At 35.4% G+C, this 13,469-nt stretch overlaps 1 protein-coding gene across 3 annotated transcripts in view; it reads right to left on the bottom strand.

Annotated features, from left to right (window-relative positions):
- The window catches only part of RBFOX1 (RNA binding fox-1 homolog 1), a 256,432-nt gene that overhangs the window by 45,821 nt on the left and 197,142 nt on the right, over window positions 1-13,469 (bottom strand). For all 3 annotated transcript variants that reach the window (XM_042827855.1, XM_042827856.1, XM_042827858.1), the window contains one exon: window positions 4,687-4,819. In XM_042827855.1, coding sequence (XP_042683789.1) covers window positions 4,687-4,819 — 133 coding nt within the window. The remainder of the gene's footprint in view (window positions 1-4,686; window positions 4,820-13,469) is intronic.

Below are 13,469 nucleotides of genomic sequence, written 5' to 3'. Positions count from 1 at the left end.
CAGGCTGCATGTGGCCCAGCACAGCCTCTGCTCTGTTCTGCCCCCTGCCTTGTGCCATCATGGTGGCACCTCCTGCCTGCTGAGTGGCCTGGCCCAGCCCCGGACACCCAATAATCGCTTGGCAACTGCCAAAACATCAACAGGCCCAAGACAGTTCCTCCTCACTCAATGCATCCCAGGTGAGCCAAAAGACTGGACAACCAAGTTTTAAAGCATGTAAGATGTCTTTGGATTTATAAGAAAACGGTGGCTCTAAATGCACCTGTATTCACCAGTTTTCTGTAGATTTAGTAAAGTGTGTTGTATTTGCTGTTTCTCAGTAACTGTGAGAAGAGAGCTTTCCATAAGAATACATAGTAATTTGTACTGCCTAAATAATGACGAGATCTGTATTTCCTGACAGATCAGGACACACTGCCATTTCATAACCTTGCTTATACAGAGTCTAAGAAAAAACCAGACAGTATCAAACAGGACATGTAAACAAGAATAAATACAGCTTAAGGGAAACAGAAAAGAAAGTAGGTTTTTGTTACAGAGCAGGGAATCTTGAGACCGTGCAGCTGAGATAAGCACTAGTATCAAGCTTGTAAGACCAGTAAGAAAATACATGTTCCTAGCCTTGCCATTGATTTCCTATTTGAAAATGATTCTTTACAGTTCTAAAACTTTTGAATATAAGCAAATCAGTGTGCAAAAGATTATTTCAAATCACTTATTATATTTCATTTCATGTAAGCTGTCAAAGATTAAAGAAATGAAAGAAAATGAAAAAAATCTTTTCAAATCAGCTTAACATTTTACATTTATAGGTAGGTACTTTTTAAAAAGGAAATTGTATTTTCTAACTGTATGTTGCGGAGTTTTACTGTAAATGTAAATATTGTTATTCAAAAATAAATATATGGGACACCAATTTTTTTTAATTATTGAAAATATTTTTGCATCAAACTGATTGCTTGGCTGTAAGCAGTGCTACTTCCTTGAGTGGAAAATGAAAGCTTGCTGCTAAATTAATTGCAAAACAACAGACAAGGAGTTTTCCATTTTTCTTATCAACAAATGATGTTCTTGTTGTTTGCTTCCTTTTGTAACTTAGTTCATTCTCTATGATCTCTTTATTTTCTCTGTAATTGTCCCTGACTCTTACTTCCATTGAAACTGAAAACAACATACTTACAGTTTGTTTTCATTGATCAAGGATTCCTTCTGCCTTTTGGCCTCTTTGATAAGTCAGAATACATAATGAGTGAGCACAGAACAAAGCATTGAGAAGAAATTCCGAATGGGACTGCTGTATCAGGGAAGTTACTAGCAGATGATACACCAGGCCAAAGAAATTATTTCAGAATAAAGCATTATCCATCCAACTGCAGACCAGTGCAACGAAACTACTAGGGTCTGTGCTGATCCACAAATCACAGAAGATGTAAATTTATGTATCAGAAATCAATGTGCTATTTTAAACCACAGGTGGAAGGAAAAATAAACCTGACTCATCTCTGAACTCAAACCTATCTAAATGAAGACAAGATGGCTGCGGCCACCATTTTCCCTGTGCAGCTGGGCCGGTGCCATCATGCCTATAGCGGACCTGGCAGAGTGGGGAGCCACATGGAGAGCTTTTGGAAGGGCCACGAGGCTGCTGTGCTGTGGCTGCTGGTGCCTGAGCACCCTCCAGGCTAGGCTACCCCTCTTACAAAGAAAAGCTAAAGGGGCTGGGATGGTTCAACCTGGAGAATGCTCCAGGGAGACCTCACTGTGGTCTTCTACTGCTTAAGGAGAGCTTATAAACAGGAGAGAGACTTTTTAATACGCACAGATAGCAAGAAGGGGGATGGTTTTAAAATAAAATGTGAGACTTAGATGTCAGGAGAAGATTATTTAGTCAGAGGGGGTTGAGGACCTGTCACAGGCTGCCCCAAAAAAATGTTGGTGTCCTGTCATAGGAGGTGCTCACAACTAGGCTGGATGAGTCCCTGGGCAGCCTGATCTGATGAGTGATATTCCTTCCCATGGCAAGGGGTTGGAACTAGATGATCTTCAAGGTGCCTTCCAACCTAATCACTTTTGGTAATTTTATTTGGCTTATCAATTGAAAAATTTTGCAGTGAGACTGTTTCTAATACATACTGAATTTACTGGCAATGTATTGGATGGCAGAGTAGAATCCTGGATGACTGATGACTTAACTCAGAAAACTGCAGGCCGTTGTGCCAACATAATGATCTAACTTCTCTCCTGAGTCAACGCGTGGCTCCTTAAGCCAACTTTAAGGACAGATCATGAAGGCACATGAGATCTGTCCAACCTAACTGTCAAACCATTCTGCAGATTCATGCTGAAGCACCTATTAACTTTAAATATGATTTCACGATGTTTACATCAAATTTAATCTGTAAAATGCTGGAATTAAGCAGTACTGTTTATGAGGATTCATATTCATTACACTTGGAAATCTAATTCTTCTTGCGGAATCACTATACTAACTCAACTATGAACACATAGGTGTATCCAACACAACACACACAGACCACCCTTATGTGGCTTCTTAAATTAAAGACCTATAAATTAAATTGGTAAACAGGTAAAGTCTTAAAAGCACAAAGGAAAACTATAAGACATGTATCTGTGCTTGCAGTACGCAGTACATGTAAATATGTTTATTTTGTACCTGCAGTACCCATTTCATAACTTAGACATCCAGGCATGAAGTCAGTCCTGTAAGGCATTCTAAACTTGTTCCCCTCTTTGCCACATACAAATACCTGGACTACCTCTAAAATAGACAGTCTAGGCAACAATAGGGTGCTTGGGTGGGATGCCATACTTGCCCAAAGGTAACTCAGACAATCTTTTTCAAAAACCACGGTGTCTTCCTCCCTTAAGTTGAATAGTATTACTTAGTCTATAAAGAAAAAAAGATGTAGTTCACTTAAAAAAAAAAAAAATAACCTGGCATTGTGTCATCACTTTCATATTTATTTTTCAAACAGCTTAATTCTCTGAGGGGTAGTGCCCAATGTGAATGAATGGTCAGAGAGCATGTCCCAGATATCCTGGAAAAATTTAGCTCAGTGGCTGACTGACTACTTTTGTCTAGAAGAAAAGACATGCCTTCTGGCTTAATCAAATACAGGCTTCATAAGAAACTGCTTCCAACCAGAGATGGATTTAGTCAGCTTAGTTGTAAAAGGCTGGTAGGAGATCTAAACGAACTAATGCAACTGGAAACACACCAGCATGTCCTTAATATGGCCGGAATAAGCATTATTGACATTACCAGGTTCCAATACTACAACAGCATATATTGATCCATTCGATATTGATCCTGTGCCTCATTTTGTATTACTTTGGTCTATTACTGTAGTTCTAGACATTGTGTCTCAGTCAACAATATTTCAGGTATCTCCTTAAATCTGGTACATTGTGAGCCACATAATTATTTTACTGTGTTTTGACAATATGGAAAAGATTAAGCCCAAATTAGTCTTGAATACCTTCAATTGGCTTTTCTCAGCAGAATTCAAAGGAAGTCTGGGGTGGGGGGACTAGTGAAGGGCACCTGCCTTCTGCTGTAATTAAGTAGGAGGAGAGGGTCTCAGCATCATATTGTGCTGCAAGGTTCCTTATATGAGGATATCCAATGCCAGAGTAGATGAGCTGTGTGGCATTATTTTGGTGAGAGAGAGAAATCACTTTCACTCCCCGACTTTCCAAACCTTCCTTTCCCTTTCCCAGAAAGATCCGTTGCTCTACAGAGAAGTACTGACATACCTACTACAAACTGTTATCATAAAATACTATTTTACCCAGGGATCTTCCATGTTTACGGATTTACTAAACTTATTGATTTCTTAATAGCTGATAATGTTTCGACATTGCTAAGGCTTTTAAAGACCACAGGCATCATACAAAAACATTCTGTCAGCATTTACAGAGCTACCACACTCTGTTCCTCCCTTCTTTCCTTCAGAAATATACCATGCTTTTATACTTCCGAATAACAGAAAATAAAACTGAGTTTCTAAAAATGATTGCAATGGATTTCTCTCCTTTGTTCCTTTATTGTTGCTTTTAGTAAAGGTAGGTCACTAACAGTGAAATGTTAAGGTGTAATTTAAGCAAATACGTACCAGAAAGCATGTGACCCTTAAGAAGCAGTCCACATTTCTATCTTGACTAAAATATCAACTAGAAAAACTAAAATTATAATTAAAAAACCATTTAAAAACAACAACAACAACAAAAATTAAAACAAGCAAACAAACAAACAAAAAAAACAAATCCAAAAAGACACTAAGCATTTAGGTACAGAGACAACTCTCAATGGATGATTTGAAGAAAAAGAAGTTACTTGATCCAACCTCCTTAATAACCAGATGTTTGCAATCATCAAAACCACATCTTTAGCTGAAACAATTTCTCTGTTCAGAGCATTCAGTCTCTAAGAGCATTTACATAACAATATGTGACACCTCTAATGCTTAAGGCCACCAACCATGGCAGTACAAATTACAGTCATTTTTCAATACTCAGTGCAAGGTGCACCACTTCCAATTCTTGGATTGGTTGCATGCTGTGTTGGTTTCTGCAGTGAGACACGACCAGCATGCACCACAGTTACAAACAGTTTGCAGCCTTTGGAAATTCACAGTGTTTGGTAAAAGAGGCTGATTTCCTTACCCGCCGTAGGCTGGAATCGGAGGGGGGGGTGCTGCTGCACGAAACGTGTTGTACACTGTGCGACCTCGGCCTCTTAGGTGGGCACCTCTGTATGCGGCAGCTGCAGTTGCAGCAGGGTAGGGAAATCCTGGCACTGCACAGAAAAGAAGAGAAATACAAAATATTCAGATCAATCTGGTGTTTTAAAACTAGGTAAAAGTAGTGTAGCAGTATTGTTGTGCCTATATTAAAGCACGGTCTTTAACTGGATGAGGTGGATATTGTCAAATAAGTAAATTATTAGTCATTCAACCAGAGGCCTCATTATCTTACATAAGATCTTTGTATTCCCTGCAAGCTGGGAATTTAGATGGCATTAACACAGGTAGCTCTGATGTCCCTAGAAGAGACTCATTAATAAAAACAATGCTGTCTGTTGCAGACAGCACCTCTAAAAAGAGATGTTTGAAGCCAACAACACTCAGCCCAGGCACAAATTTATATCACCAGAGAAATTTCTGGATCTATTTTCCAAGCAGGTGTGAAACACTGGACCAAGTGACGTCCAACAGTCCCCTTTTGATCTGAATAATTTGATGATTTTACAAATGCAACGGAGCTTCCATTTTCAAAAATTTGATTACTAATAGGTCTGAGTTGTATATCAAGGGGAAAAAAAGAGAGAGCAAGAGCTTTCTCAGAGTTTGGGAGGTATATCATGTTTATGATGGTACATATTATTTTTTCATAGGCAAAAGCTGAATAGTTTGTAAATATGTGAATTCAGAAAATATTCAGACCTAATAGAAATAAATTAGATATATAAAGAAGAAACAGACAATTTTATATTGTCATTGCATGTAGCTGTAAACATTAATTACCATTTCACACAAAACAACATATTTTCATCAGAAATATAGTAGTAATACAGTGGTAAGTTTTATTCGTTTTCTGTAAAATATCTCTAAAACTCCCCTGTTCACAAATACTTTAATTAAAAGAAATGAAAAAATGAAACTTCCTATTTTATTTTACTTTTTTAAAATGAATACTTAATTAGTCTTTTCTTCTTTAGACACATGTTGCTGGCTACTGTTAAAATGTCTTTTTGGAACCAATTCATCAGTGAGACACAGAAAATTAAATCCAGCTCTGATGGCACTCAGGTTACTTTAATTGTGCTTCAACATACTGAATTATTTACAGCATGTAAATAAAGAGATACATTAATATTGCTTTGTAACACCCTGATAAAAGCAAATGAAGGAAATGATGACTGAAACAGTTTTTCAAGTCCGAAATATGCTTTCATTTCACATTTGTCTTTCATCTGTTAAATTTTTAAAATAGCCTTGAATTTGAAATAAAGACAAAAAAAATCTCAACTTGTAAATGTTATTAGATGAAATGTAAAGGAAAATACTGTAATAATGGTGACTTCAGTATTGCCTTAATGCTATGCCTCATTTGGACTGTCCGGTCCCTCTCTCTGAAGAGTATGGCCATGAAATCATGCCTGAAATTGTACATATCTTAAATAACAAGCCTAAAGCTTAGTATTCTGTAGCTACCTTTAATAAATGTAGTTTTAGGGAACTGCCAAGAATAAGAGAAATTGATCTGACTTAAATGTCACTAACAAGCATGAATTGAAGTCTGATCAGCTTTGAGCAGTTTGGATAACTTCTTCACTTACATGTGCTTCTATAGTTCTTTACATACTGAAAACGCACTTCTATGGAGTAGCAGAAGCAGCTGTAAAGAAAAATAAACCAACTCGAGAAATTCTAAACTCAAGCAATCAAATGGGGATTTAACAACCCCGTGGATTTACATGTAATCTGAGAACCTCTACTCTTAAGATCTGTTTCAGCAGTCAGTTCTTAGCAGTTAACATATTTAGCTATGTTTCAAGAAGTAAATAGTTCATCTTTCGGAAAAACAAAACAAAACAAAAAAAGTCAGGGTTCCAGACAGTTTTGCTTCCGTAAAATGTACTGTTTGAAATCAACTCGTCCATTTCTCTATGTAGAGTGGGAGGTGTATAAGTAATGGGCCTGTCTCTTCATTTCAGATGAAAAAAGTAACAGTGGCTAATGTTTTTGTATTTCTTCATTACTTTTAATTATACCATTAATATAGCTTTCACACACACACACAAAACAATGCACAAAAACTGCAGTAATTTTGCAAACATTTATGAGAGATGCTAAGACCAGAAGGGGATTTCTACCATTTTCAAGGAATCTGATTTTTTTCTATGTTGTATTAAAATGGAAAGCCTGAATTAGTCCCACGGTTATGCTATGCTCATCTCATATGTATTGACTCCTTAAGAAAATCACAAAACACAACACATCTAGAGTAAAGCAGAACTCTAGAAAATCTTACAGAAGCAACAAGTAAAATTTAGAATAATGATCTGCAGTTCTGTCACGAAGAAGATAAGTCATAATGGAAACTAAATCTGAGAAATATGGAACTATGAATGGTGTTGCAAAGTCTTACAGAAAGCGATCTCATATGAAGTAGAATTACATCCATCCCCCAGAAATGACTTGGGTCATCCTGATAGAGCTGTGAAAACATGCCTTCTAATTACAGATACATTATTAAAGACTGCAATTATTGCCAGAGGTATAGTAATTGGTAAGATCATGTCAGCCTAGATTTGAGTTCAGTAAAAAAAAATGATGCTGCTTTATCCCAGCTGAGAAATCAGGTGGTTAGGAGCATGCAATAACCACAGAATTTATTTTGCTACCAACTTTTTAATATCCTCAACCCCAAAATAACCAGAAGTAACACCACTGGAACATAACTGAATAATGGACTTAATAAAAACAATTTTATGAGATGGTCTTTCCCATCAGGAAGCATTAAGAGGCATCAACCAGCCCCCAAAGTAATGAATATACTAGCCAGGAGGGTTAAGAATTTAATGACTTCCAGTTTGTAGGTCAACCTTCCTTAGTGCCTCCGTGCCAAACTACTGAAACTCAGTCACTGAAAATGCTAATATAATGGCATAGAAAATGTGTTTGACCATCAGCTAGGAAGCATCAGAGTATCTTTCTAAATAAAAATAGCTTAAATGTATCAAAGTAATTTGATGACTGGAATTCTGATCTGAGATAGGGAAAAGGGAAATTTCTCCAACTGCTCGTTACTGGTAACAATATGAGGTTAAACAAACAAAGAAAAAAACAGAAAAAAAGTAAAACAAAACAACAAAAAAACCCAACACAAAACCTGCATCTCTAAGAACTTCATACAATCAAATATAAGCCAAAGAGGCAATTCACTTTCTCATCTAATAGTCCCTATCAGTTCTATAGTTGGTTATTATGTTATTCAAATGTGAATGGCACAACAGTAACAACATAAAAGCAATTAATACAATGGAAATACAATTTTTCTTTTTCTAATGAAAAAGAGTAAAAGCACTTGTTTGTTGCCTAGTATGAGTATCAAAAAGCATTCAAATAATCTTTTATTACAGCCTAACTTAAAAAAAAAAAAAAAGAAAAAAAAAGGAATGCTAATTTGGTAAAATCTCTTATTTAAATGTCTTTGTTCTACACTTAAGATTAAAAAACAAAAACAAAAAAACAAACAAACAAAAAAAAAACAACACAAAAAAAAGTCAAAAAACAACAACAAAAAAAACCCACTTATATTATTACATTGAAAATTGTCCAAAAAATCATCTGCATGCTTTGTAAACATGGAAACACTGTCTTGGTACTTCCTTCATCAAACTTCAGTTTAGATCTTAAGCGTTTAATTTGGTCAGCACAATGCAACGTTTCTGAAAGATAAAAGCCTTTTGGGATTAACAGGACTTGCTACAATGTGGGTAAAATTTAGGTAAATAACAATCTCATATAGGAAAGAAATACAGGTATGAGATACAGATCCCTTTCATGCCAATCACAGTTGTGTTCACAAATTAAATTTATTAAAATCTTATTTTCTCCCAAAACATATAAGCGTTGGTTTTGTTCATCTTCTGCTAAATAAAAATGACAGATAGTTGACTTTCTAGACACCAGATCTCCACCTAAGCATTGGAAAACAGACTGAGCATTGATAAAGCTTGAGTTCTGAAAAGGAGGAACATAACCTGCTAAAATAATACTTAAGGGTTACACACTGTATATTAAAGTTTTAAAGCTTTGGGATGGATGAAAGTGTAGCAGATGTAAAAAACAATAGGGGGCAGATTTTGTATCAAAGCCATAAAAATATATGGCCATTTTAATGGGCAATTATTCTTTGCATTTGTGCTGTGGTTTGAATTTGTATGAATGTGCCATATGCCTCAAGAAAGGTATGCCATCAAAATGGATGAATGAATCTACCCCTCATCACTCCTAATCTCTCCTGCTCGGCACAAATCATAAGGTCATCTGTTATCAAGAATTTTCCAGTGTTTTATGTTGAAGAGTTTTAATGGTACATCGTGTTGGAAGTGGTTCGTAGCTCATTTACTACAAGGTAGTTTAACTGTTAGAAATGAAGGAACACACATTTATATTATCACCATAGTTTAAAAAGATCCTTGTTGAGGAAACACTTCAGAAGTGCGGGACAACAAATTAAGAGCAAAGAAGAGAATGATCTGTATCATACCATCTGAGATTGCTGAGACAGAATCAGGAATTTTTCCTGATGTGCGTTTTATGTCAACTGACTTTTCCACTGGTATGAGTAGTACTACGTAGCTTTAATTGGCATTTTCTTTAAGAATTATAAAAACTGTTAGAGAGAATACTTGTAGAATTTTGCATTTAAATACACAGTCAAAACTGCCTTGCAAGTAAAAGCTCCATTATCACAGCTTTTAAAATGACAGTTTTAAAAATCATGTATATATATATATATATATATATATATATACATCACATGCATAAATTTCAAAGTTCAAAAAAATCTTTAGAAAGTTCACAATGCTTAGTAACAAACTAAATACCCTAAAACTGCATTTATTTTTCACCTATCATTTCTGTGAGATCATTATCCCCGGGATCCAATTGTGAATTAACTGAATTCAAAAGAAATTTGCCATATACATCAAACAGACATGACCAGTTCCTTCTATTTCTTTCATTCAAAACACAAACCTTATGTTTGTTTTTGAAACCTACTCAGAATTAGTGGAACAATCATTTCCATACCCTCGTACAAAAATACATGTCAGTATTAAACACCGTTGTTTAAGAATGAATAAATCTGCATTTTGGACAAACAATTTCTTATAGGACATTCTCATTTGAAATGCATTGAAAAGGAAAACAAAAATCTCTAATTAATGTACAAGTCTAATCACCATTCTCCACATGGAAGAGTAATTTTTCACTGTTCATTTGCTCAGTGTAATCTCAAAACTGACATAACAGAAAAGCAATGTCCTATAAATCTGCTCTCATTTGTTTCTTTAATATTCATATTCCATTGAACTACAGCTGCTTGTTACTGCAGTCTATTACAACATGCAAAACTGTTGATAAAAATATTATGAAAGGCAAGATGTGTTTCTTCATGGCTCTGTGTACTATTTATTTTGAAAAAAACCCACAACAATAAATGACTCATGGATCGTCCCTTAGTTTGCTGCATGCTGAGCGATTAGTGATTAATTACCTTGCTACAAATTGACATGGCACAAGGAAATTGACACAGCTCTGATTAATTAACTTTTTATGTAAGACAGTTTCTTATAAAACACTGCACACTGTAATTGAATCCCTTTATTCAACGCTACTGCATTAAGTTTCCAGACAAATCTGAATTAGCCCAAAATTTCACATACATTTTGTGATTTTTTTTATAATGAAGTGTGCCCTGAAAGATAACAAATATTTCTAGAGATACTTGATATTGCAGCTGCTTTAAGACACTTCTTTCAATTATTTCATCCTCAGATACATGAAAAGTAAGATTTTTAAAGTTTTTTTTCCATACTAAATAATCCACACAAGCAAATGCACTCAAAATATACGCAGAGTATACTTCAGCAAAAAGAGCAACTTCCTATTTAATGTGCTTAATCTTAGGCTAAATGGTATGAGGACAACTAACTGTTCCAACAAGACTTAATATTTGACTACTTTAACTTAAATTTGCTTCCAGATTCAATTGGTCTATTACACCAAAAATGACTCGCACATACTGAATACACACCTAGATTTCCTTACAATTCTTTTAAGTACATATAGTACTGTTCTCTCTCTTTTTCTTCTCCTCCTCCACTCCCCCCCCTCCATTCCTCATCTCTAACCTGCAAATAAACTGCCATTGGTTTCTACATATATCGACACCTTCGTATGTCAGGAATTTATAATCCCTGGAACAAAATCTTAATGGCAAAACCTGTACATTGCCATCTTTATGTATAAATTTTTATATGTTGGTGACTGAGCTCTGGAACAGATTATCCAGAGAGGTTCTGGAAGCTTGATCTTTGCTGGACAAAGCTGTCTGGACATGGTTAAAGAACAATCTTCAAATGTAGATGATCAAAGTGATCAACAATTTGTCTTGCGTTCCTGATTACTGACATCTGCAAGATCCCCTATGTTTTCAAAAATAGCATTTCTTGGACAAAGTAAAAAGTTGTGGGAAATTAGATGAACAACAGCACTACTATGGAGCTGAAAAAAATTACTCATTTGTTTATGAAAACCAGTTCAGGTTGGATATAAGGAAATATTTCATCTCAGAAGAGGGGTGAGACAACTAGTACAAGCTGCCCTGGGAGGTGAAGTCACCGTCCTTGGAGGTGCTCAAGAAAAGGGGAGATGTAGCACTGAGGGACATGGAAAGTGAGCATGGTGAGGATGGGTTGACGGTTGGAGTAGGTGATTTTAGAAGTCTTTTCCAACATTAACTATTCTGCAAGTATAAGCAAAAAACAACAACAACAACAACAACAAAACAACTCAAATGCAAACAATCGTATATATATATTAAAAATAGTAATATATCAAAAATATTTACTATATATGAAATTCAGGTTGAGAAAGAATTTTGTTATACAAAACATGGTTTTAAGATACATGATTTAATAATGAGTATTAAACAATATAAGAAACAGTGACACTAACACAGTACTTTTTTGAAACCAGATCAGACACCGTAAAATGAAATCTGTAAATGAACAACTTTCCAGCTGACTGAGAGAATGACTTGAGATGTACAGTCAGTCATGTTTCCCTAGCTACTGAAAACAAATGGGGCAAAATCTAGAACACAAAGCTAAGGGAACACTGGAAGCTGCAAACAGGACTCAACACCAAATATATCTTGGCGTAGATCACGTTGCAAAGAAAAAAAACACAGAATGTATTTATCACTGTCTTAAACGTCCTATTGTCCTGATAGATAAAGCACGAGTACTGCCAGTGGCTAAGTGCTATATCTCCATTTACAGGAAAGAGATTCCCAACTGTCTTTGGTCAAACAACATCTGTAATATTCGAAGAAGAGGACAAAGAGAAAATCTGCAGTTTACTATGAAAAATGTTATATTTTCCATGACCCAAGTATGGAATGTGGAATAAATTAAAAAAAAAAACAAAACAAAACACTAAACATCAGTGGCATACAATTCAGTATGTCCCTATTGTTACAGTACTCATAAGTGTACCTGTTTAGACACACTGCATCATCACTAAACAAATTAACACAAGAATGAATACGAAGAACAAGGCACCAAAAATAAATTTCAAAGAATAAAATGATCTCTGTATTTACAATTGCTGGATAAACACAATACATCTCACTGATGAGCTATCAGACATTTAAAATGCTGATGGAGGATAAACAGATAGCTACCCTAAAAACAGCTACAGAATAGCAATACAGAATGATGCAGAATCCAGAAAATGCCATAACAGGAATTTCAGGCACTGCTACCAATAAAAATAAACAACAACAACAACAAAAACCCAAAATGTTAGAATTACAATGGAAGTTGATCTGAAACACAGCTGTAATATAACACCAAAAAAAGCAGTTTAAGGAACCCATTCAATGGCACTTACATTATTTTGCTGACTGGAAGAAACAGACACCTGTAAAAGCACTAAGAAAAACAGGCACAGGAAGCAAACCAGATACTAATGCCCACTGAAATGGTTTTCTCAGCTAGTAAAGTAAGCTGTTAAAAAAAAAAAAAAAGCAGCAACCACACAACCACACAGACAAGGAAGGTCAAGATGGGTAAACAGAGGCAGATTTTGATCAGGAAGCAGAAGGGTACTCAGAGCTTTCAAGCAGGTTCAGAAAATGTATTTTTCACTCCAGCTTATACATTTGCCTAAGTTTCATCTTAGCTATTATGAGAAGTTAATAAATGGTATTTAGAAAGCATTATAGCAAATGTGCATCTCACAAGAAAGGGGAATGAAACACTAAGAGCAGTCACTGAAGACAGAGCTCACTGGAAATTCCGAGAATAATTTTGTTTTATAAACAAAAATATCTGATTTGTTATCAGTTATTAGTGATTAATCTGATTAACTGACCATGTATCAGTGATAATCTGTCGCACAAAACATAACTACTGTTCTCCTGTACTATCTTTGAACTTTTTTTTTTTTTTTTTTAAGATTCTCAGAAGATGCCACAACTATCACCACAGTACACTGAAAGTTTATATAATTAATTGTTTTTTCTAGAGGGAACTGCATGTCTGCAAAAGAATTTACCATTCTGACTTCTGAACAGAATGACTTCTTATAATTTCTCTGGACCTACTACACTGCTTGCTGTAACTGTTTATAGCAAAATAATTTCAT

Source organism: Centrocercus urophasianus, unplaced genomic scaffold (genome assembly GCF_019232065.1).
Source record: "Centrocercus urophasianus isolate 14NV4802_14NV808 unplaced genomic scaffold, USGS_Curo_1.0 seq_29, whole genome shotgun sequence".
NCBI lineage: Eukaryota > Metazoa > Chordata > Aves > Galliformes > Phasianidae > Centrocercus > Centrocercus urophasianus.
The sequence above is the reverse complement of the archived record's forward strand: the minus strand, read 5'-3'. Positions and strand labels throughout refer to the sequence as shown.